Below are 25,641 nucleotides of genomic sequence, written 5' to 3' on the forward strand. Positions count from 1 at the left end.
CAGTGTGTTTGCCCCTGGGAGATAAACTGCTCACAGAGCGACTTTTTGCTGTATGTATCTCCATGGTGCAGTAGAGAGGGGGGAATCCTTTTGCTCCTAACCTGTTGGGAAACTATTATAATAATGATTTGTTACAGCATGCTGTTTGTCTCTTCTTGCTAATCTCTGATGATAACATTCATGAATATCAAGAAATTATGCAGAATTGAGAATATCAAGAAAAATAACAGGGGGGATTGACTGGGGTTGGACTGTTGATTCAAACAAACATGAATTGAGATCAGGAAGGCAGGCTACCGGAATCAACAGACAAGAACACGTAGCACAGTGACTAGTGCTGCCTTTAGGCTGTGATCATAAATTTTGGATGAAAAACAAAGGGAAGATAGGAAAGAAATATGAATCAAACTAAATATTTAATATGTGTGTAAACCTGTTATTTGTTCAGTATCACCAGAAAGGATGGCAGGTGAAGTTAATGATAATAGTAACCCAGTTTATTTATAGCTTACATCAGGTGTTCAGTTATTTATTTTATTTCATTTTATTTTATTATTTTATTTTCCTCTTTATTAAATTTTGCAAGGCCTTATTTTAAAGATCACATAGGACTATCTTGCAGTCTATGCAGTCTGCCTCCCAGAGTAACTCTGAAATATTTCTGTCTCTCTTCCTCCTTTCTTAAAATACCATTTGTTTCCTCCTTTCCCCCAGGCCACAGGTCTAACATGTCACTGTCCTTGTGTGAATAAGCCCAAGGAGAACTCCTGGCTTTCTGTGACATCCTTGAGTGATACTGACCTATCAGTCCTCTGCATGAGACACAAACAAAAAGAAAAACACGCTTCATTTTTTATAGTATTGATTGCTTCCCATCATATAATTTTTAGGTGTTTCCCTTTATAATGTTGAAATAACTGGAAAACAGGCTAGAAAATCTTGCTTGGCAAAGTGTCAGGCATTTCTATAGAACAGTGATAACCTCCATGCGGTGTGGTTTACCTTTATACAGATGAAGACAGTCAGGATCGGCGTGGTCACAGCTTCCGTCACTTCACTCATTATGAGTAGCAGGCTAGGTCTTCTTAATTATTGCCTTTCTTCCAAGAAGGGCAGGGGCTTCGGCTGATTAATATCAGAAAAGTTAGTGGATAAAACTGGAAAGATATTATAATTATTAAAAAGAAATACTCAAGACTGCTTTTGTGTACTTTCCCTTTAATATATACACATTGACATATATATTTACATTACTTATGTTTATATATATATAAATTTCAGCTTGTGAGTATCCTCTCTGGCAGTTTTTCCTCAGGCTGATATTTTTAGTCTGAGGTATTCTTAAGATGATTTAATTTCCTGATGAATGTGGCTGAATTTAACTCAAAATATATTTAAAATCCACAGCTGTCTATAAGCAATTTAATTATTTTAAATAAAAACATCATTCTTCTAAAGCTGACAGAGTAGATACAATGTGATGCTAATGGTTTCAGAAAGTTTTGTTTTTATAATCCTGATGTTTATCACATTTTATCAGTAGAGTCTTCAACTGGCTTTTAAAATAAGGGCATTATACTGACCTACTTGGTAAACCATGTATGTACAAAACCTTCTTCATGATTTTTTAAAGGAGGCAACACTGGTCAGCATGAATATAAGACATCTGTTGAAAATTTTCCCGTACTTCATAAAAATCGGAGGTAATTAGTCTAGCTTGAAATGTCTTCATTTAAGAATGTTATGCACAAAAAGGGGCCTTATCATCGGAGGTTTTGATCTGTGATCACGCAAACCAGATACAAAAGCAGAGACAAAATTTCAACCCAAAGGAAAAGCAGGCGGAGCAGGAACTGAAGGATGGTAAGACTGGAGACAGGAGAGCGCCTGCAGGACTGAGGTTGAGGAGGAGCAGCCCCAGAGTGGCGCAGTGGGTGACAGGCAGCCCTCCCTGCGGTCCAGGCCGCTCTTTAGCCACTAACAGCCACTTAGGAAGCTGGAGGCGCTGCACCTCGTTCCTTCTCTCCTGTCTCAGAGCGGCACCGATTGCCCATATTTTAATTAATTTTTATTTGTTGAACCGGGGATGTGAGCAGCCCTGTCACTACCCTTGTGCTCACTGCGCAATAGGCCAGGTGCCAGGCGGCCCAGGTCCCTGCAGCGGGTCCTGGGAGCCAGGCGCAGAGATCTGCTGGGTCAGCAGCCCGCCAGGCCCACTCTAAGGGGCCTGTTTTTATGCACGTCTCCTGCCCCCCAGTTGTCATGTTGCCAATCAATGCGCTCGTCTATTGTTAACGTCTTTGTTGTTGCAGATACAGATGTGGTGTATAAAAGCGAGAACGGACATGTCATTAAACTGAATATAGAAACAAATGCTACCACATTATTACTGGAAAACACAACTTTTGTAAGTAATTAATAATTAATTACTTTATGCGCGTCAGTGTTGCTTAGAATGTTCTTTTCTTCAGCTCTATCGCTTGCAAAGCATTTGAGGGGGAGAGTTAGGGCTGGGATATCATTGGAATCAGTATCTCTATGGATGGAAAATATCCACGTGACCGTCTGCTTCATTTTCTTCCCATTCCTTTTTAGTAAACAATATTTCCAGGAATAATTCCTTATTTCTTCCAATATTTTTTATGTAAGGATAGTAAGACAAATGCCAAGGTTTTTTTGTTTGTTTTTTAACGCCTAGTCCAACAAGTTATGATTAGCTTTTTCTCCCCTCTACTTTTCCGTCTTTCTGCATTCCTTCCAAGTCTGCTGTGGTTCTCCTGATCAAGCAGGAGGCAGCCTTTCTAAAACTGACTTGTCGGAGTTGATGTGGTTTCCCTCTACAATTTAGTAGTCTACCAATATCACTTTTCTACTCCAGAATCATTGTTTAGAAAGAAATACAAACTTTGCCTTTCTATTAAATTCAGCCATCTTAAGGTTAGATTTATCTACAACTACCTATAGAGTAAGCGATAACAAATTGGCTGTTGCAAATGTTCAAAATCTAGCTATCAAACGCCATTGAACAGTTATTTGCTCACTGTTTTATGTAACTAAAGGTTCAACATATTGCCTATTTGATAAGTTCATGATATAGACAAAACATCATAGGAGGCCTCAGAAGACCTAAATGAATTAAAGCAATGATCAAATAAATCATCAGCTACATTTAAAAAAATTATTCTTACTTTTATATTTAGAATTAACAGTTAGTCTTCATGTCTATTAGGAAGGTCAGGTGGAAGAGATAGAGTGGAACATTCTGTTGTTTAGTGTTTTTTTTATATATTTAGAGAAAACGCTCTTTGCAAATCATGAAGTCATTATATGGGGACATATCTACTAGGTAAACTTTAAACCAACCAGCCTATATACTTCAGCAGTTGGGTTACTACTAACGGAGAACGACAGTTTTGTTTTTAAACTAATAACGGAACACAGCTATTAGAGGAATACCCATTCTGGATGCAACTCTTCATAGCACTTGTGGAATGCTGGGTGTGTATAAGTCATTTGCTTGCTTTTTAAGAATATGATTTTCCTTATGGGAGAAAATACTATAACATGAAAAACTTCAATAAACAGTATAGAGCAATATCTATAATTTTAATTGGATGGTAGTCAGGGATACTAGAGGAGAGGCTAAGGAATCATTGTGAGTTGCTGAAATCAGGGGAACAAAAGCCCTCCATTGGAAATAGAACAGGAGGCAGAAAGCAGGGATTGGTAATGATGAGAGGGTATAGTAATTATTTGCTGATTAAAGCCAATGTGATTTGGTTTTGTATAAAATTAACATGGAGAAAAAATTAAATGCATTTTCAATTTTGTGCCCCTTATTATAAAGTATCACTTTTGGGGGTCATAGAAGCCGCCAATGGCCAAGCACTTCAGTTAGGTGTAGACACTCAGCACTTCACTGAATATTTGTCATGTTACTGTTCTTTGACAACCGTTCCCCTTACACGGGTCCATGAGGTCTTCTCTCTGGTCACAAAGTATGTATATTTTCCATCATTGATCCCTTGCTTTCTTAGCCATTACGAAACAGACAAAAAAGAAACAAACACAAAACTTTTGGTTATTATTTTATTATCTCAATTTTGTTATTGGTATTTCGCACCACCCCTACCTCACCTCATTGCGCTTCTCTTCATATGCTGATTCATGCCATTTTATCTCTGTGCCTGTATGTTTAGTCTTTTTAAATCCTTTTAAGATCTTTTTCTATTTTCCTCTATGTAGGTTATGCCTCTTAATTACCACAAAGTCATATTTAGCAAATATTCTAACTCACTGATCTTCTGAGATCCATAGGCTCCCTAAAGACATTCATCTCACAACACAGATAATTAAGCAATTTATAAGTCCGAGAGGTGTCAGAATTCAGTGGAGGGGTAGGCAGAGAGTGTGGCATATATTTGCAACCAGTTAACCCAAAACTGCAAAGATAAATACAAATTACCATGATTTCTGATTTCAAAGGAACTCATTTAATCATTTCCTCCCGGTTCCAAGCTAGCACTATTAAATAGTTGTGTTTTTAAAGCTTACGTGTGACTAAAGTTTGGATTTATGTTCTATCCAAGGCCTTTCTTTTGGAAAAAAATCTCTTATCAGAGCTTAAGAATTTTATTCAAACTGCAGGTTTTTCATTAACAAGTATCAATATTTTAATTATAATGATAATTAATTGAATCAGATTACTCTAAAAAGCTTTTATAATAAAAGTGTGCCAAGTCAACTGAAACAATAAACACATTATTAACAAAAATGTGATAACAGATTGGCCTATTATTAAGACATATCTTGCTAAAATGTGACTGTCAATTTATTTTAAAAATTAAGATGACACCACATTGTCATTTCCCTGCTTAAACACATTTTAAATGTGAATAGTGGGTACTTTTAGCTATGTAATCATGGTTAGCAGATTGCAAAAATAATAGCCATGGTTGGCAAAAATAAAACAGAAGTAAATCATTTTTCTGAAATAATTGCCCTAAGGCAATCTTTGGAATAGACCATAGGTGGATTTCTAATAAAGGAGAAATTAAAGGGCATATAACTTTTTGAAGGGGAATTATATTAAAAAGGTGACTTAGCCCCAAAACTGCTCTTAATCCTTTCTAAGTGTTTGGAAATGTTATCTCTTACAGACAGAACTATTTCAAACAAAAGCTCCTCACAATGACATAATCAGGAAAATGTTTCACAAGTATTAGCTGTCCTCTCTCTGCTGTCAATAAATTGAATATCACCAATTGTCTTGGCACAAAACACCAGCAGCCACAATTAGTTCTATCACATCACTTTTTAAAATTAAAATGGAATTAGAAACACGGTCCAAGTCATGTGCTTAAAACTTGTTCAGGTTACAAAAACCAAAAGAAGTTCATGCACTAATATGGAAAGAGATAGCTAATAGATGTGAATCGTACATTTCTTTGATCCTGAAAATCTGTAATCTTTTTAAAACATGCTATATAAATATCCTAAATCAGAGAGGTGAAATTTATGTGTGGCAGCAAAAAGATTCCAAGGAAAATATTAGCTACACATTTTTTTGGTCCAATGGTATATTTATAGGTCATCACATCATAGTAGGTTTGACTAGACCCAGGGAATATTTATTGACTTATTTTGCATATTGATAGCATTAGTTGGCTTCCATTCTATTGTAATATTTTAATTTAATTTTTATTTGTTTTGCCACTGAGTACATGGGGGTTGGAAGATAGATCCAACTCTATGTGCAAGCTTGAACTTAAGGAACTTATTTTCTGATTCATGTTTAAGGTATTAGGTGTCCTATGAAAAGTTACGGCAGTGCAAGTAAAGAATCATCAGATAAAGGCAACTAAAATTTCACCTTTTAGATGTGAAATAATTAAAGACTGTCATAAATTTCTGACTGGCCAGGTGGCCTCACATGCCGGCTATAGTAATGGGAAATGATGTGGACTTCCCAGTGCCTGTCAGTGACCAAGCAGTGATTGCCATCAGGAGCGTAATGGATATCCACCAGCCAGTGACATCAGGGGAACTGTACACTCGTGCATGTTGCTGTGTACATCACAGTCGAGTTTCTTTTTTCTCCAGGCCAGTGGTTCTCAGCCTGGATACTTTTGTCCCTAGGAGACATTTGACAACTTTGGAGACATTCTAATTGTTATGGCTGGAGGGAAGGAGTTGAGGGCAGCTAGTGAGTAGCGATTAGGGCTTCCATGAAGCTTTCTATAGAGCTCAAGGCAGCTGCTCACGGCAAAGAAACAGCCGGCTGAAAATGTCAGTAGTGCCAGGTTTGAGAAACCCTGCTCTAGAATGACATACACAAGAAACCATGTGATGGTTAGAAGGTGGTTTTTCAAGGTGGGATCAAAGCAGTGGCTCTTCAATGGGAAATTGTCAGGGAGGATCCTCAAGGACGGTTTATAGCTTCCATATTTTAAAAAACTTGTCTCCCCTTCCCCACTTCTCCAATGGACAGCTCTGCAGGGAAGCCCGGCACGCATGAGCAGAGGTGTTTGGTCTTGGATTCCATTCCTTTGGGTAGTGCAGGGTACAGGCCCAAAGTTTGAGCGAGCCCAGTTTCCTTATAATTTTCTGGGGATACTTCCAATTGAAAGATTTTTTGTTCGGGTATGTTAGTATCACTTTTTGACTACTTTCAACTTTTTGCCCAGGAAACAAGCGTCCATCTGTAAGTTAGAGGTTAAAAACTGATGGCCATTAGGGACTCCAGCCAGCATAATTATTTGCATTGGTGCACTTTCTCCAGATGGGGTATATCTCTGCCCTTCCCAGTAGCAGTCACCACACTTTATTATTAGATATATTCATATTTCTTTCATTTTTATTATTCATCTTGAAAATATAAAGGTAATTTAGTCACATTATTAATTTTGAAAATTGTTATTATATTTTTTCATATTACTTATATAGTTTCCAACCCTTAGTAATCAAAGAAGGATCTAACTTTATTCATACCATCTATATACATTCAGGTAAATAGAAATGAAGTGATGTATTTCAGCAAAGATTGGGATACTTCTCTCATATTTATTCATTTAGGAAGGAAAACCAATCTACTTTGAATCTTTAGCTTGTTTAAATTTTTCTGTAGGGTAGGTGGGTATGGAAATGAATTCCAGCATAGTTTTTACAGTGATGGTCATCAGAACAGGAAAATTAGAAAGAAAAGTTCTGATCTTCACCCAGGGAGTCAGCTTAGGTCAAATTTTAATTTAAAGTGTGAGACGAGATACTCTTATCTCTACATGTTTCAAAGTGTGGTGTGATTACTCTATAATTCCGACAGTTATTTATGCATTCCCCTTGAATGAGAAAGGCTTTATAAGAAACCACTCTATATTATGCTTCACCCCAGATTACCACTGTGAATGCTCTAGGAGAAGAGATGCTACTAACAAATTCATTCACTGGGACAAAGTATCTTATTTGTTAAAACTTGTTTTTTCTCAACAGTGTAAGTGTTTCTAATAAAACCATATCATCCGCTATATAAATCCCTATGCAGATTCTTGAATAAGTCATCCTTGAGAGAAACCGAAATTACCTAAGTAATATATTTAAAGGTCTCCTTTGAATAGAATTAAAACACTGAAATATATATATATATATATGTATGTATGTGTATATATATATATATGTATGTATGTATGTATATATATATTTCCCTTTATTGGACATCACCGTTTCAAAAGAGCTTCTTTCAATCTTGTCTGATTTATCCTCTTAAATATGGACAATAAAATTATTACAGTTCCAGTATTTCTTTCTTTAAAGATTCTTATTTCTTCTGCTTAGGGGTGTAAATTGCTTTACTATGTATCAGATAGGGTGATGGAAGCTCTCAGGCAGCCAGATATACTGCATTTAATTACAATTGCTTTGGAATTCAGCATCCCGAGAAGTCAGTGCTCTGGTTTCTCTCCAGGATTAGTCAGTTCATTTTGACTAATTCAAGACAAGTTATATGCCCTTGAGCACCTGATAAATATGTCTGCCTTTTTCTTCTTTCTTCTGAAAAATTTTATATTTTTTGGAGTTGAGAATACCTTGGCCTGTGCAGCTCTACTGATGGACAACCATGCACCAGCAGAACTTTTGTAGCCTGTCTATACTACAGAGTACAGATTATTCCATACAGTAGAAATAGACTAGTATTTTAGTTTACTCATGGACCATGATGAGCATTCAAGGAACTTTAATTTTCAGCAAATCTTAAACAATAATGGCAGCACATTATAGAGCTAGAAAGCATTCTCCTTGTCTTCCATTTCAGTTTAAGTAGAAGGAAACTGGTACCCAGAGAAATAAAGTGACTTACTGCATCTAGGGTAGTCAGACTAGAGTACAAATTTGTCCACTACCTGTCTAGTTTTGCTTCTAATATACCTAGATGAGTGTTCCATTCAAAATTCCTTGTCAAGAAATATAAAATAAACTAAAATCATTTGGTGTTTTGCATAAAAAAAGTTTGTGTATTTGTGTATTTCCTACTTAAACATTTTACAAAATTCACTTGAATTAAACATATATATGTTATATATGTGTGTGTATATATATTCTTTCCATACAAATATTTTCAGTTCTTTTGGGAATACTGCCTACGTGAACACAGAGAAAACACCTTGGCTGCATTAAACACACACACACACACACACATGCATATCACCAAGTCATACATCACTCTGTTTTTCTTTCCTTCTTTCCCATGGTAGATTTGTCTGAAATAATCTTGTTTACACTTCATATTCTTCCTTCTTAAAATCTTGCATTGCTTTTTCTCCCTCACCATCTTTCTAATTTTTCTGCGTTATTGTTGAAATGACCCATATGTCTTAGTCTGTTCGTTTGTTTGCCAACTGCTTATTGAGGCCCTGCTGTGTGTCAGGTAATATTCCAAGTTCTGGAGATACATGGTGAACAAGGCAGGCTTGGTAAGCCAGCGATAAACAAATATCAAGCAAAATTACAAGAAATTGCAGCTGGCATTGGGTCCTTGGCAAATGAAAAATAGCATAAGGTGAGGGCCAGCAAATGTTTAGGTGCTTAGGAAAGTCCCACTGCGGAGGCAACATTTCAAGGCCAGGCTGAAGAGTTGTATAAGCTGAAAGAACAGTGATTAGAAAGAACTTTGTGTGGGAACGGCATCGATCTATCCCAACAGAAAACATACAAGTAGTAGAGGATCTGGAGAATGGTACAAGATGAACCCAGTGCGATAACTTGGAGGAATATTATGTTGAGTTTTGTAGGTGTAGGTTTTATTTTCTGAGCAATACTCACATTTGGAGGAAAGTCACAATATCTGAGTCATATTTTACAAGAACATTCTGTCTATAAAACAAGGGATACGTTCTAGGGAAATGAAATTAGAAACAGTGAGACCAGTTTGAAGGCCACAGCAGTGTCACAGATGAGAGAAGATTGAGGGTTTCCGTTCCCACTGGAATGGTGCTGATGGAGATGGAAAGTAGGTAAATGGAGGATTTGTTTGAGGATAAAGTCAACAGGTCTTTGTTTACTAATTGCTTCTTGTTGGCCAGAAATAGAAGAATCAACATTGTCTATTAGATTTTTAAATGGCATTGTCAGCAATTCTGTTTTAATATTTTCCAACTAATCTGGATAGTAGACTATATTTAGCATTTAGTTGCTCTATGTATGTTTATATATATTTTCTGTATATAACAGTACAATAAAGTAAAATAACAAGAAGATAATGGAATAAGTGTGCTGGTGGCAGGTGGAAAGGTTATAAGCGGGAGGTACTGAAGATAATAATTCCTGGGGTTTTGTATGTGGCTTAATGAAAGTGGGCGTTAACCATTGAGATGGGGAATGCTGAGCGAGAATCAAGTTTGAGGCTGCGGTTGGATTGAAATATCTATTAAGCAATATTTAGGAAATAAGTGGGATAGCTATCAAGCATTATTAAGGGCATAATGTTCCTTTCTTGAGATGTTAACATTAAAACTTTAATTTCAAAAGAGTCATTAATAGTTGATATAATTAATGTTCTTATTGATTTCAAAATCCAGAAATATGTAAGCTTATTCAAAGGCATTTTTTACTATATTTTGACTAAGTAATTAACATGTATTTTTTTTACATCTTTAATTAGAATTCTTACTGGTTTATGAATTTCTTAAGAGAAGAGGCTAAGCAAGCCTCGGCCAACTTTGTGCCTTCAGTGACTGGAGTGAAGACGGTGCAGTACAAGTTAGGCACCTAGTGCACATTTTATGAATTAACCATAGTTGTTTCCTTTTTCACAGAGCATCATTTATTTAAGTATTTGATTCAGAGGAGCCCATGAGAGAGTGTAGGAGACAAAAAAGATTTAATATAATCTCCTAAAATTAGAATCAGCTGCAAACCTAAAATTAGAATCAGCTGCAAACAGTAATTTATATATCAAAATAATGACTTCCCCACCCTCTAAAGGTGTGAGCCCATCAGACTGCAAGCAAGTAGAGATCCTCTGATTTGAAATGAATACTTATTTTTAGCAAAGATCAAAGGACAAAACATTACTTGGCCTTCATAACTTGGCTCTGTTAGTTTTGAAACATTGTTGATTTGTAGGATATTAAAATGTAAGTGTGATAAGGAGCTTCTCTTCATCCTCAGATATATTCATTGGTTCCTACTAGACATTGAAAGAAGCGTTTCTTACACATTAGTCCATAAAATCTTCTCATCTGTTAATTAATTAACATTTATGTGATAAGAAAAATTTTTATATTTGATATTTTTTCTAGTTCATGGCTAATGGGAAAATCAGAGGTGAATTAGAGTTTACGTTTAACAATTGGTAAAGAAATGACAGTGTGGAAATTACACTAACTCCTGACTATTACTCTAACTCCTGAAATTACACTAACACCTCTACTTTTGAATTTTGTTTTTCTTCTCTCTCTCGCTCTCTTTCTCTCTCTCCTTCTAACAGCTTTATTGCAATATATTTCACAGACCATAATTTTCACTCAATCAAAGTGCTTTATAGTGTATTCACAAAATTGTGCAACCATTGCTGCAAACAATCCAATTTTAAAACATTTTCTAATGCCCCAAAAGACACCTGTGTGAGTAGGACATCTCCATCCCTGCCTTCCCCTCTACCGCCCCAGCCAACTGTTCGTCTACTCTGTGTCATTCTGGATTTGAATACCCTCTACATTTCAGATCAGTGAAGTCTACAGTATGTGGTGTTTATGACTGTCTTTATGCACTTAGCATCATGTGTCCAAGGTTCATCCGTGTTTAAGGATAGGTCCATGCTTCCCTCTTTTGTGTTGCTGAATACTGTTCCAGTGTATGGATATGCCTCATGTGCTTACCCACCCATTACTTAATAGTCATTGGGGGTGGTTGACCTATGAGCTATTATGAGTAATGCCGCTGTAAACATTTGTTTGCGAGTTTTGTGCAGGTGTATGTTCTCGTTCCTATTGACATATTTCTATTCTTGAGGGAAAGTCTGGGTCATAGGGTAACACTAGGGTTAGCATTTGGAAGAACTGTGATATTTTCCAAAGCAATCTCAAATATTTACTCTTCTACCGGCGTTATAACAAGAATCAAATTTCTGCACATCCCCGTTAATGCTTGTTCTTGTCTTTTTTTATTTTAGCCATCTCAGGGTATGAAAAGCGGTGTCTCATTTTGGCTTTGATTTGCAATTCCTTAATTTACTAATGATATTGAGCATCTTTTCATGTGCTTATTGACCATTTGTATCTTTGCTGGAGAAATTTTTGTTAAAACCCTTTACCCTGTTATTTTAATTGGGCTCTTTGTCTCTTTGCAGCTGAATTTTATGTTTTCTTCTTATATACAAAATACAAATTCCTTGTTGGACTGGTTTTGATGAAGTCAAATTTATCTATTTTTTCTTATGTCCTTTGTTGTTAGTCCAAGGAAATGTTGTCTAGCCCAAGATCATGAATAGTTACTCCTGTGGTTTTTTCTAAAAGTATTATTTGCTCTCACATTTAGTTCTATGATCTATTGTGCATTACTTTTGCATATGATGTGAGGTAGGGGTTCTGGATTTATTCTTTTGCAGATGGGTATCTAGTTCTCCATGCAGCACAATTTGAAAAGGCTATTATTTCCTCAGTGAATGGTTTTGGCAATCTTATATATCAGTTGACCACACATGTACAGATTTATTTCTGGATTCTTTATTCTGTTGATCTATATGTCTATCCTTAAGTCTTCATTTTATAGTTTTGTAATAAGACTTCATATCAAGATCCAAGTCCTTAAAGTTTATTCACCTTTTCAAGATTGTTTTAACTATTCAGGGTCCCTTATATTTTCATACGAATTTTAAAGTCAACTGGTAAATTTTTCCCCAAAAAAGCAAACAAGAGGAAACTGGATTGTGATAGGGATTCTTTTGATCCTTTCAATTAATTGGAGAAATATGTTTTTCTTAACAAAATTAAGTCTTTTGACCCATGGAATGAAATTTCTTTCAGTTTATTTGTGTCTTTAATTTAGGGGCATGTTCAGTGTACGGATCTTGTACTATTTTGTTAAATTCCTTCATAGGAATTTGATTCTTTTGTGGCTGTTCTAAATGGAATGCTTTTTTCATTTCATCTTCGACTTATTTGCTGCTAGTGTACAGAAATGCAACTGATTTTGCATAATTATCCTTTATCCTGCCACATCACTGGTCTTGTTTATTAGTTCAGGTATTTGCAACTAGAAATTTTCTTCTACATCCTACTTTAGTGGCATTTTATAAATTTTTTACTTTGTGTTTACATTTTTCTCTGACTATTTTCCTACTTACCTTGTTCTTCTTTTTGCCCCTTTGATTATCTGAGTATTATTGAATATTTAAATATTTGTGAATTTTTCAAGTTTTTATGCTATTATTGACTTTTAATTCAATTGTGATAAAATAATATACTTTCCATTATTTCAGTTATTTTACATTTATTGAGACTTATTTTATGGCCTAATATATAGTCTATCCTAGAGAATATTCCATATGTGCCTCATAGAAATATGTCTTCTGATAGTATTTCCTGTCAGTTAGATCCTCTGGCTTTATTATTTATTATTTATTTGCTGACCTTTGCCTAGTTGTTCTATCCATTACTGAATTTTGGCTTATGAAGTTTCCAATTATTGTTGAATTGTCCCCTTTTCCCTTCAATTTTGTCTATTTTTGCTTTGTGTATTCTGGGGTACTGTTATTAGGTGCACGTATGTTTATAATTGGTATATTTTTTCATGGAAATACTATACAAAACTGTTCCAACAAATCATATCCTCATCATTTCTCTCTTATTTACACTATTATTGCCGTGCAGGTTATATCTTTATATAGCATAACCTTATCTACACAATTTTATAATTATTGTTTATGAGCTGTCTTCTAAAAAGGATAGGAGTTGCAAAGTGCTCATGCTGCCTTTTATAATATCTATGTACTTAACCTTTACTGGGCCACTTTATTTCTACAAGTAGTTTTAGGTTATTGTCTAGTGTCCTTTCATTTCAGCCTGAAGGATTCCTTTAGTGTTTCTTATAGGATAGACCTGGTAGCAACCAATGCTTTGTTTTTGCTTATCTTGAAATGGCTTAATTGCTCCTTGATATTTGAGGGAGAGTTTAGCTCCATATAAAATTCTAAGTGCCCATCAGCAAATGAGTGGGTAAAAAAGCTGTGGCACATTTACACTATGGAATACTATGCAGCTGTAAAGAAGAAGAATCTCATACCCTTTGGGACAGCATGGAGGGACCTGGAGAGTGTTATGCTAAGTGAAATGAGCCAGGCAGAGAAAGACAAGTACCACATGATCTCACATATATGTGGAATCTAATGATCAAAATAAACTGAATAAAAATAGGTGCAGAGACATGGAAGCCTGGAACAGACTGAGGGATCCCAGAGGGAACGACTGGGGGAGGGGCAGGAAGAGATGAACCAAAGGACTTACAGGCACATGCACAGCCCATGGACACAGGCAGGAGTGAGGTTAACGCCGGAGGCGAGGGGAGAGCCAGGTGGACAGGGGCAAAGCGGGGAAATGGGGGATCTGCAATACTCTCAACAACAAAATAAATTAAATTATATATATTAAAAAATAACAAAAATAAAATTATTTGTTGGAAATCTTTTTCTTTCAGTATTTGAACGTGTCATTTTTCTCTCTGCCATCTATGGTTTCGTAAGAGAAATTAGCTGTTTCTCTTACTGCAGATCCCTTGTACGTGATGTTATTTTTCTCTTGCCACTTTCGAGATTTTTTTTCTTTGTCTTTCTTTGATTGTTGTCAATTTGACTATGATGAGTTTAGGTGAGGATCTTTTTTAATGTTTTCTACTTGGAATTTGTTGAGCTTCTTGAATATGTAAATTAACAATTTTTAACAAATTGAAGTTTTGAGTCATTGTTTTTTGAATTTTTTTCTTTCTGTTGCTATTCTCTGGCTTTATGTGTTTACATGCATTTTATATGCAACATTCAGTTTTACTAAAACTTGAAGGAGTATAAGTGATTTTCCAATACAATATAACTAAGTATAATAATTTATTTTTACCTTAATTAAATCTTTCTTTCTTTCTTTCTTTCTTTCTTTCTTTCTTTCTTTCTTTCTTTCTTTCTTTCTTTCTTTCTTTCTTTCTTTCTTTCTTTCTTTCTTTCTTTTCTTCTTTCTTCTTTCTTTTTCTCCCCCCGCCCCCCCCCTTTCTTTCTTTCTTTTTTTTCCAGGTAATAGATAACTTGTTTTAACTAAATAATAGCAACTCCACAATCATTAGTGCAGATCATCAGTGGTTAAGGTAATTACAGGAATTAGGAGAAACTTATAAAAATGCTAACCTGTTAGCTATGCTGTCTGACATTATGAAGCCTTTCATACTACTTCAGCCTCCTGGACTATCCTTAAATAGGATCTCTTTTATTTATTCTACTTTTAAAAATGTCCTTCAGAATTCAGATATTCTGAATCTATTTTTATTAGGGTATTGGTGATGACTGTCCATCACAAGGGGTATTTAAATTTATTTTAAATTAATTAAAATGATATAAAATTAGAAATTTCATTTTTTGTCACCCCAGCCACATTTCAAGTGTTGAGTAGCTGAATGAAACCAGTGGCTACCACAGTGGGAATGTACACACAAACCATTTTCCTTATCACAGAAAGTTCTATTGGGCAAAGGTGGTACCCTGCATATATAAAGAAGACAAATGTTTCCTCCATATCACTCAGTACTCCTTTTGAAGGTAGTCATGCACACATTTGTACCAGTAAAAAATTCTACAAATCTATGTCTGTATGTCTTGTTCCATTTGTGCATAAGCAATATATTTAAAAATATATATGTTTGTGTGTGTATATTTAATTTCAACAATATGGGTGGTCTACAATTTTATCCACTTAATAATGTAAATTGAAGATTTTTTATACCCTTTTGTTTTCCTCTATTATCAATCAATGGCTACATAGAATTTCCTTGCTCTACCATTTATTTATTTCTTCTTATATACCTGCAAATACACTGGGAAACCATTTTTGAAATATATTTGTGGGTTAAATTCATAGCAGTAGCATTGCTGGGTCAAAGGAAAGGTCAATTTGAAATTTAATCAACAATGTCAAATTGCATTAATCAGGTCCACCAATAGTATTTGATATAACCTGTTAGTCTACTCCTGCTGTCACTGAATATTGTCAACATTTTAATTATTATCAGTTTGGTTATTGAAAAGTGGCACTTAGTTGTTTCTTGAGTTGCAGTTACCTAATTTTGAGTGAGATTGAGCATTATCTTGTCATAGGTGCACTGGCAGTTGGTTCATTTTTTTTTTCTTTTCTATGAGTTTCTTTGCATAAGCTTTTAAAATTGGGACTTAGATAGTGATACTCATGTGCACCAGTATTTTTCCTTTAGATATTTCTACTTAGCTTGAACCTTAATGGAATTATTCACCACCATTTGTTACATCCACTGTAAGGAGTTTTTTGTATTTCTCATTTCTAACTAGACCTGTATCTATTATTAACAGATGGAATAAGGAATGGATAATGAGTGTTAGAGAACGTGGGACAATGAGAGGAGTTGTGAGTAAATGTGTAGAATAAAATCATTCAGATGTAAATACCTACTTAATAAAAATTAGCAGAGAAGGGACATTTTTGATCTCTGCTTATCAAATCAAATGAATACTGACAAATAAGAAAGAAATGGAGAATCTTCTTTTTTTCTTTTAATCCTCACTGGAGGATATTTTTTCCATTGCTTTTTAGAGAGAGGGAGAGACATCGATGTGAGAGAGACACATCCATTGGTTGCCTCCTCCATGCGCCCCAACTGGGGCTGATCTTCAAACCTGCAACTGAGGTACATGCCCTTGGTTGGAATTGAACCTGGGACCTTTCAGTCTATGGGTTGACGCTCTAACCACTGAGGAAATCAGCCAGGGTGAGAACTTTTTTTTATTATGCACCTTGAGCATAGGTGAAATAGGCCATTTATTAACATCCTCTAAAACTCTGAGCCTTGTTATTTTCTGTTTTTTCAAATGAATTGTATATTCAGAATCTTCCTCTTAATTTTTATGCCTTGTTCTTTGCATCCTGTATCTATTCTAACCTCATTAAAATTAGAGTGTACAGATATTTTAGGAAACTAAAAAATGGCAAGTAGTAACTGATAAAGGCAGGGTAAAAAGTGTTAGTTAACTGAGAAAAGTTAATGTAATTAATGTAAAAAAAGGTCATCCAATTCAACTGAAAAATGAACAAAAGGTGTAAATAAACTTTTTTAAAAAGAACCACATATTACTGATAGATAAATAAATAAATAGATACGTTTAACATAATTTATAAATAGAAAAATGGTGGTCGAAATGGGGATAATATTTTGCATCTATCTCACTGGCAAAACTTAACTCATATTACCAAGTATTGGAAAGATTGCTAGCTGGAGTGTTATTTGTGTTTTTACTTTTGGTAAGAGTTTGTCATTACTGTGTGAAGTAGAACATTCACATGTCCTGCTACCCACACATTCCTCCCTAGATATATACCAGAAGAAGATGGTTGCACATGTGCAGCCGAAAACAATATACATAAATATACACCCTCATATATATCAAACTGAATTATTTATTTTTGGTCTGCATATGTTTCCCTAAATAACATATTTTGTCTTAGTTGGCCTTGAACTTGTAATAGAGGCATCAGACCGTCCTCGATCTTCCTATTTTTTTCCTTTGTCCTTCAGCATTCTCTTACTGGTTTATGCATATTTCGATTTAGCTCTGGTTCACATATGTTCGTGACTCCTATAGGATATCCCATTCTTTTCATGTTGTTTTCAAGGTTATATGGTCTGTCAACACTGTCATTATTCACAATGTATTTGTTTTTTATCTGATATTAAAATTTTACTAGCCCTTCTGTATTTTTATTCGCTAAATTTATTGTGACTGTCACTGTGGAAAAAGATAAAAGTTATGATTAATCAGATTCTATACACCCAATGTCCATTAAGATAGAAAAATACTAATAAGTGTTATACTATGTATATACAATAATTTCATCACAGATAGAAAATAGAGAGGAACATATAAAGAGCAAACGCGATATTAGTGAGGAATATACCAGAATATATCAGATCTGCAACAAAAAAGATTCTTTTTGGTAACTAACCTCTATTTCTCTTATTTTGAAAGAATTACTAGTGGTAATGCTAAGCTAGTGATGTCATACCAACTTTAAATGGGCCTGGAATCATAAGAAAAATATTTTAGTTTTCTTTTCATAAAGAAATATTGCTCATTACATTTTCCCTTCTTTTTAAAAATACAGGAATTGCAAGGTTCGCAGTAGCCATCTCCTCACCTATGCTAGAAATAAATTCATATTACTGAAAAATGCTTGGACAGTGCATATCATATTTTGAAGTATTAACTCTATTATTTCAGTCTATGATGTCATACTCTCTAATATTTACTTGACAGAATATCACAACAAAACTGAACTTAAGTAACTTGCTACTGGAGAACTCTAGTCCGTCCATCTTAACTTGTCAGCATTATGTTGAATGCATGAGATGGTGAGAAAACTCATCTAGAAACTCTAACGTGATATTTTTTAGGACTTCCATAATTTTTAATTTCTTTATATATGGTGTATTCTTTAGCGCAGCTGTACCTGAATGTAACTGCCTCATGTAAGAGGGAAATGGTGGAAATACGATTAGAAATCATGAAGACAATTTGAGGAATCAGTAGACTAGCAAAAACTGAACTTCAAAGAAATTATTTGCATAAATATGCAACTTCAATATCCTTTCTCTTCTGTTTTCATCTACAGTTTAATATTTTATTGACTTTTTGAGGTGGGAATATATTGGTATTCTCAAAGTCACCTTGCCTGCCCCCCTTTATAAAGGTTAATAGAATTCAGAGTTCATTAGTTTTCATCTTCTATTAAAAATAAAAATTGTTTTTTAAATGTTTTAGTATATGGCCTATGATCCAAATCAATAAACTATTAATATGGCTGTTCACATTTATTGAGTAAGAAAGATATATGTGGGCCACTCTACATAGGTTAGTAGGTACTGATTCAACAGTCTTAAACACTACTTACTTGTACCATGACATTCTCTGCACTGAGTTGTTTTATAAAATAAGCTCGTATCAGTAAGATGCTTGGTGCCAAGAAAAAGAATAGGCCACGTACTATGTTTATACAGTGTGAATGTTGTAGGTTTTACAAAGAAATCACATTCAAGCACTATCCTAAGTAAAGAGGCAGTTAAGAAAAGAGAACATGGAAAAATACTGAATACAATATTTGACTTTAAAGTTTCTTGTATATAAAAACAGTGATGGTGCCTGGCTGGCGTGGCTCAGAGGTTGAGCATCCACCTAGGATCCAGGAGATCAAGGTTCGATTCCCGGTCAGGGCACATGCCTGAGTTTCGGGCTTGATACCCAGCAGGGGGCCTGCAGGAGGCAGCTTATCAATGACTCTCATCGTTGATGTTTCTCTCTCTCTCTCTCTCTGGAATCAATAAAGATATATTTCAAACTAACAAACAAACAAAACCAGTGATGGCTTTGTTTAGTGCTACACACTAGACAACAATCTATTTGCCTCTCCTTCTTTCCTTTTATTTGAAGGCAGACAGAGAAAAGGGACTCCTCGTTGCCTTCAAATAAAAGGACTCCCCATACCCCACACTTCTGGCTTCTCTAGACCCTCTTTCCTCTTTCTCTGCTGAGGGGTCACCATTCTCCCTCTCCCCATCCCCTTAAGCTCAGCGGCCTTCTAACACCCTTCCTCATGCCTGTTTCATGATCACTTACAGACTGCAAAGTAAAAGAAACATATTCATAATATATACTTAATCACATATTTGAAAAATGACTATTTTACCTTCCTAGAATAAGAGATGTCCTTCCTAAATGTTTTTGTTGGGTGTCAATAAATTAAAAATGAAATTGAGTAAGGATGGAAGTTATAGCCCAAATGTATTAAACATAAGGGTGTGTGTGTGTGTGTGTGTGTGTGTGTGTGTGGAGAGAGAGAGAGAGAGAGAGAGAAAGAGAGAGAGAGAGAGAGAAAGGGAGTGTTTGGCCAGGTGGAGGTAGAGGGAGCAAGAAGAAAAGGCCATAGTGCCCACTGAGACCTACCTTCTTGTTTCCATCTTTCTCTGACTGTTGAAAATGTGCCCACTTACACTTTCAGGCTTAGAGGGTTATCCAGCTCAAGTTTCTGGACTAGTATTTTTGGGGGTAGAGATGCTTATACCGATTTCTATCACCAGCTTGTTACAAGATCTAAAACAATACCCGCCTGGACTGCACAGCTGCTGGGCTTCTGTCTTTCCTCAGTCTTAAGGCAACAGAGTCCTTACCAAACCGTGTGCACCTTAGCCCCGTCTCTGTTCCCCTCCCTTGCTCAGTCCTTTCTCAGGCTCAAGTCATACACATGCATATATTACATCTTCTGGCACTTCTGACATTTAAGTTTACGCCTAATAATTTCTTGCTGTGATCTTCAATGTCTGACAGCTTGGGAGGCCATCATCTTATTTCTTTTTCTAGTTATGATGCTACTGACAAGAGTGAATCATTGCAATAGAGCCTCTTAATGGGGACATTACCGTGGCAATAAAAAATGTAAATTGCAGCTCCAAACAACCTAGAAGAGCGATCATGAAATAGTGATCAACGATTAGATGAACCGCACATATAATCATATATATATGAGGTCAGATTAATTACTTGAGCTGAAAAGGAGAGGGGAGGGTAATGGGAGAATTTGAATGATATTTTAGAGAAATACAGTTTGAATCAGGAGCAGGGGGAGGTGAAGGTATTGCAACAGGTGAGCAGGTTGAACAAAAGTACAAGAGAAAGAAAAGGCACACGTGTAAAGAGCAAAAGTAATAGTAAACAGGACGCATCCTAGCTGCATTGCCACTGATGGACCCCTGGTAGAGCCTGTGGTTGGAGAGATTTCACCCTCTTGTCTGATGAGGGTGGATTTGCGCTTTCATCTAACACTCCACATAACTAATTAATGAGGACACTCCCAGATGTCTGTCTTAAACTCCAGGCTTTTATACAAAAATCCTGTACACCCCTGTTGGACATCCTTAAAGGACTGTAACTGTAACATATCAAAAATGTGCATGTCTAAAATTTCCTTCAATTTTTTTTTATTTTGCTTTTTCCCAGTTTAGCTTGTGATAGCAAGATTCACCTAATATTAAAGCAACACTTACAAACCCAGGATTGGTTTTGCGCACACCCCTCTTTCCCAGCCTTCAGGTCTCCTCAGTGAGCTCCTTCGTCTTGCATACACCCCCCTCTGTGGCCTTGCGTCTGCCTCAGAACCTTGGCGTTGCCGGCCTGGATTCTCATGAGAGCCGCTTACCAGGTCTCAGGACCTCACGATGACAACAGATCCAACTCATTTGCCCCTCCCTCATCTACCAGAGTCATTGTTCTAAATTCAAATCTGATTTTGTTGCTTTCTTGGCTTTAAATTTCACCATTTATGAAAACAGTGATCAGCTCTGCCATATTCATGTTGGTAATAATGCATAATTATTAATATTAGCAGGACTCCATGGGGCCTGCACCCCTTCTCTGGGATTTTTTTTAAATCTTCACTTGAGGATATGTTTTTATTGATTTGAGCAAGAGAGAGGGAGAGAGAGAGAGAGAGAGAGATCAGTGTGAGAGAGAAACATTGATCGGCTGTCTCCTGTACATGTGCCTTGACTGGGGATAAAACCCGCAACGTTTTTGGTGTAAGGATGATGCTCTAAACAAAAATACCACTGGGCCAGGGCTCTCCAAGAATCTTTTTAGGCTACTTGTTCGTGTCGTGAAGGTTATTCCCATAATGCTGTCTATAATTCTATTTAACTGGAAAAAACTTTGTTGTAAGGTTTTTATGTATATCATCACCAAGTACATAAAAAGGATACCATTCTGTTCTTTAAATCTCATATCATCTTCTTTTCCCTCCCTCATTCTTATGGCTGTTATTGCTTTCCGGAAATTAGCAACTGGCAGCTGTTAGGCAGAATCTGGCATATATATATATATATATATATATATAGTATTGGGCTATAATTTAAAAATCATGAGATTCTAAATTAAAACTTGATTTCTAGGTTATCTTGGAAAACTTGGAAAACTGAAATTTCTCTATACACATTTCCTGTAAGATAATGATTATTGGGAGCTGAGACCGCTGCCTCTTTCTGGCATCCTTTCTACTCCATTTTTCTTAAGTTTACCCAGAGAGCTTAACTCTTTCTCTACATACCTAGTGCATTAAGGCTTTTGGATGTTGGGCCCCTGCTCTACTGTGGACTACAGAGAAACGTAGGACTTACCTCATCTGGCCCAATATGAAATAGAGAAGATTCTAGTGGACTTGGTTTCTGAACTTTTTAGCACTTGCAGTGTCTATCATGGTGCTTTTTATATTGTGAATTTTCAATAAATGAATTTGGGCAAAATAGAATGAAATTATACAGAAGAGGCACTATAAAATCTTCCTAAGCTTCCTGGAAGCATGTGTTTGTTTCTCAGCTTGAGCAAACGTCTTGCCTTCCTTGTTGAATTGGTTTAGTTAACCACCTGCATGTTTACTTTCCTCTGTTTATTCTCACCTTGCTTGGCTTTAATTGAACATTCTTAGATGGCAGAGTTCATGCATTTTAATGCCCTTTGTACCACGTTCAGTGTAAAAAAGTACACTAGTAGACATCATTGCTGAATAATGCCAGTAATCACATGTACAAGATATTTCTACATTCATTTATTCAAGAGTAATGAGGTGATTAACTATGCAGGTAACCTAATAGCATTATTGGCAACAATGAACTTCCCGAAACCCTAATTTGAAGCCATATAAAACTGACACTCAACAAAACTATATTTATATCTGTAATTTAGGTCAGTGTAGACGCAGGGATCTCCTGTGGCTGCAGGGAAGAATTAATTTCCCAGACGCAGCAGATGATAACATTAATGGCTTATGCCAGGAGGGACTTGCCTGAGACTCCCAATGTTCCTTGACTAAGCTTCAAGGATGTGTTTCTTATACGTGTGATCATCAGCAAGTCTCTGTGCAGCACCAGTGACCTGTATAAAACTCTAAAGTCAGGGACGGTTCAGCAGCTTACCCCCTGGAAAAGTATTTGGAAAGTTTCCCAGTATGTGAGCCCTGAATAAGCTAGAGGCACTATAGTGATAATTAGTAAGTGCCAGACTGGGTAAATGTAGGATCTATAAAAGATACTAAAATGCTGTTACTGGAGGTGCAGATGCACCTGTGAACGGGTGAAGTTAATTTGTGTGAGGAACATCACAGGAGAGTGGCGGGGGCCTGGGGAGGTGAGCTTTCCTTGAAATGATTCAGACTTCAGACAGGGAAGTTCTTTGGAGGAGGGGGAGAGAAAGAAACTCCTGCTGGTGAGATGATGCAGGATTTATGAAAGGAATTACTCCTGTATTCTTTTGTGATGTATGTTCCTCTGTGAACTTGAGAAAAGTTTAAGAATTGTGACATTGGAGTTTTCTAATATCCATAGGACAGAATGATGGCATTGCCCTCTTAACTGGTTTTTCAATAACAATAAACCTCCTCTTACTGTGCAAAAGTACACCTGATGCAGTACTGTTGAGAGAGATGAACTTGAGTTCTCAGTTTCACCCTAAATTCCCCACAAACTCATGTCTATCAAGTTTCATAAAACAAGTTAGGCAGAGAAAGAAAGGGTAAGAATGAAGGTACCTGCCTCACACTGTTGTCAGGAGGACAACTGAGGATTACTGAGAACTGCAAAATCTAAGCATTTTGAAGCGCTTATGATACACAATATATCAGTGGTAGCTCCATTATTGTTGTTTTGGTTATTTTCATTGTTTTGAAATGGATTTTTGAGGAAATGGTTTTAGTTTTTGCCCATCGAGCATGATGTTGGCTGTAGGTTTGTCATATATGGCCTTTATTATGTTGAGGTATGATCCCTCTATTTCCACTTTGCTGAGTGTTTTTACCAAAAATAAGTGCTGGATTTTGTCAAATGCTTTTTCTGTCTATTGATATGACCATGTAATTTTTGTATTTCAGTTTGTTTATGTGACGTGTTACATTTAGTGATTTGCGAATATTATACCAACCTTACGTCCCTGGAATAAATCCCACTTGTTCGTGATGTATGAACTTTTTAATACATGGCTGGATCCAACTTGCTAATATTTTGTTGAGGATCTTAGCATCTATGTTCATCAAAGATATTGGCCTGTAACAAGACAGGAATGTCCACTTTCACCACTCTTTTTTTTTTTTTTTAAAATATATCTTTATTGATTTCAGAGAGCAGAAAGGAGAGGGAGAGAGAGAGACAGAAACATCAATGATGAGAGAGTCATTGATTGAGCCCACAACCCGGGCATGTGCCCTGATCGGGAATTGAACCCTGGTCGCCTGGATCCTAGGTCGATGCTCACCCACTGAGCCACGCCAGGCCGGGCACTTTCACCACTCTTATTCAACATAGTACTGGAATTCCTAACCACAGTGATCAGACAAGAAGAAAAAATAACAGGAATCCAAATTGGAGAGAGGACGTAAAACTGTCATTATTTGCAGATGACATGACATTGTACATAGAAAACCCTAAGGACTCCACCAAAAAACTGCTAGGTTTAATAAATGAATTTGGCAATGTATCAAGATACAAAATTAACACCCAGAAATCAATGGTATTTTTATACAGAAAGAGAAACTTAAAAAATCAATTCCATTTACCATTTCGAGAAAAAAAAATTAAGATAGGAATAAACTTAATCAGGGAGGTAAAAGTCCTGTACTTGGAAAACTACAGAATGATGGTAAAAGAGATAGAGGAAGAGATAAACAAGCGGAGGAATATACTATGTTCATGGATTGGTAGAATTAACATAATTAAAATGTCCATACTACAGAAAGCTATCTATAAATTCAATACAATTCCTATTAAAATACCAATGGTATATTTCACAGATCTAGAACAAACCCTGCAAAAATTTATATGGCACCAAAAAAGACCCTGAATAGCCATGACACTCTTGAGAAAGAAGAATAAAGTTGGAGGGATCACCATACCAGATATCAAGTTATACTATAAAGTCACTGTAATCAGCCTGGTACTGGCACAAGAACAGACATATAGATCAATGGAACAGAACAGAGACCCCAGAAATGGAACCAAACCTTTATGCTCAATTAATATTTGACAAAGGAAGCAAGAGCATACAATGGAGTAAAGAGTTTCTTTAATAAATGGTGTTGGGAAAATTGGACAAATACATGCAAAAAAATGAAACTAGACCACCAACTTACACCATACATATAAGTAAACTCAAAATGGGTAAAAGACTTAAATGTAAGTTGTAAAACCATAAAAACCCTAGAATTAAAACAGGCAAGAAAACATCAGACATCTCATGTAGCAGAATGTTCAGCTATATCACCTAGGGCAAGAGAAATAAAGGAAAAAACTGAAATGGATTTTTGGGGAAAAATTGTATGAATTATTGCCAGGGATTATTTTGACCTTCTTCTAAAGTGCCTTATTCTGCCTGGCCGGGCGTGGCACGGTGGTTGAGCATCAACCTAGGATCCAGGAGATCCTCGGTGAGGGCACATGCCTGGGCTGTGGGCTTGATTCCTAGTGGGAGGAGTGCAGGAGGCAGCCAATCAATGACTCTCTCATCATTGATGTTTCTATCTCTCTCTTTCTCCCTTGTTCTCTCTAAAATCAATAAAGATATATTTAAATAAATAAATAAAGTGCCTTATTCATGGGCTGTGGAAGATGCGTGGACAAGGCAAGGCAAAAGTAGGTTTATAGTTGTTTGTATGGAAAATAATACAATAATTAATAAATAATAATATAAGAATAAACTCTGAGTTTCATGGCCTTACAACTGTAAACCTACTTTTGTCTCAATCTATATATAAGAGGAATCTGTAAATTTTAGCATTGCCATATAATAGGGTTTTTTCTCAGCCCATTCTATTCCTTTGCAAATCTGACCGAGATTAA

The 25,641-nt window shown here is 36.0% G+C and overlaps 1 protein-coding gene across 4 annotated transcripts in view; it reads left to right on the forward strand.

Moving 5' to 3' along the window:
* Positions 1-25,641, forward strand: part of DPP10 (dipeptidyl peptidase like 10) — a 1,168,699-nt gene that overhangs the window by 878,433 nt on the left and 264,625 nt on the right. For all 4 annotated transcript variants that reach the window (XM_081142810.1, XM_081142809.1, XM_081142812.1 and 1 more), the window contains exon 4: positions 2,313-2,407. In XM_081142810.1, coding sequence (XP_080998936.1) covers positions 2,313-2,407 — 95 coding nt within the window. The remainder of the gene's footprint in view (positions 1-2,312; positions 2,408-25,641) is intronic.

This window comes from Miniopterus schreibersii (genome assembly GCF_964146895.1).
Source record: "Miniopterus schreibersii genome assembly, chromosome: 7".
Taxonomy (NCBI): Eukaryota; Metazoa; Chordata; class Mammalia; order Chiroptera; family Miniopteridae; genus Miniopterus; species Miniopterus schreibersii.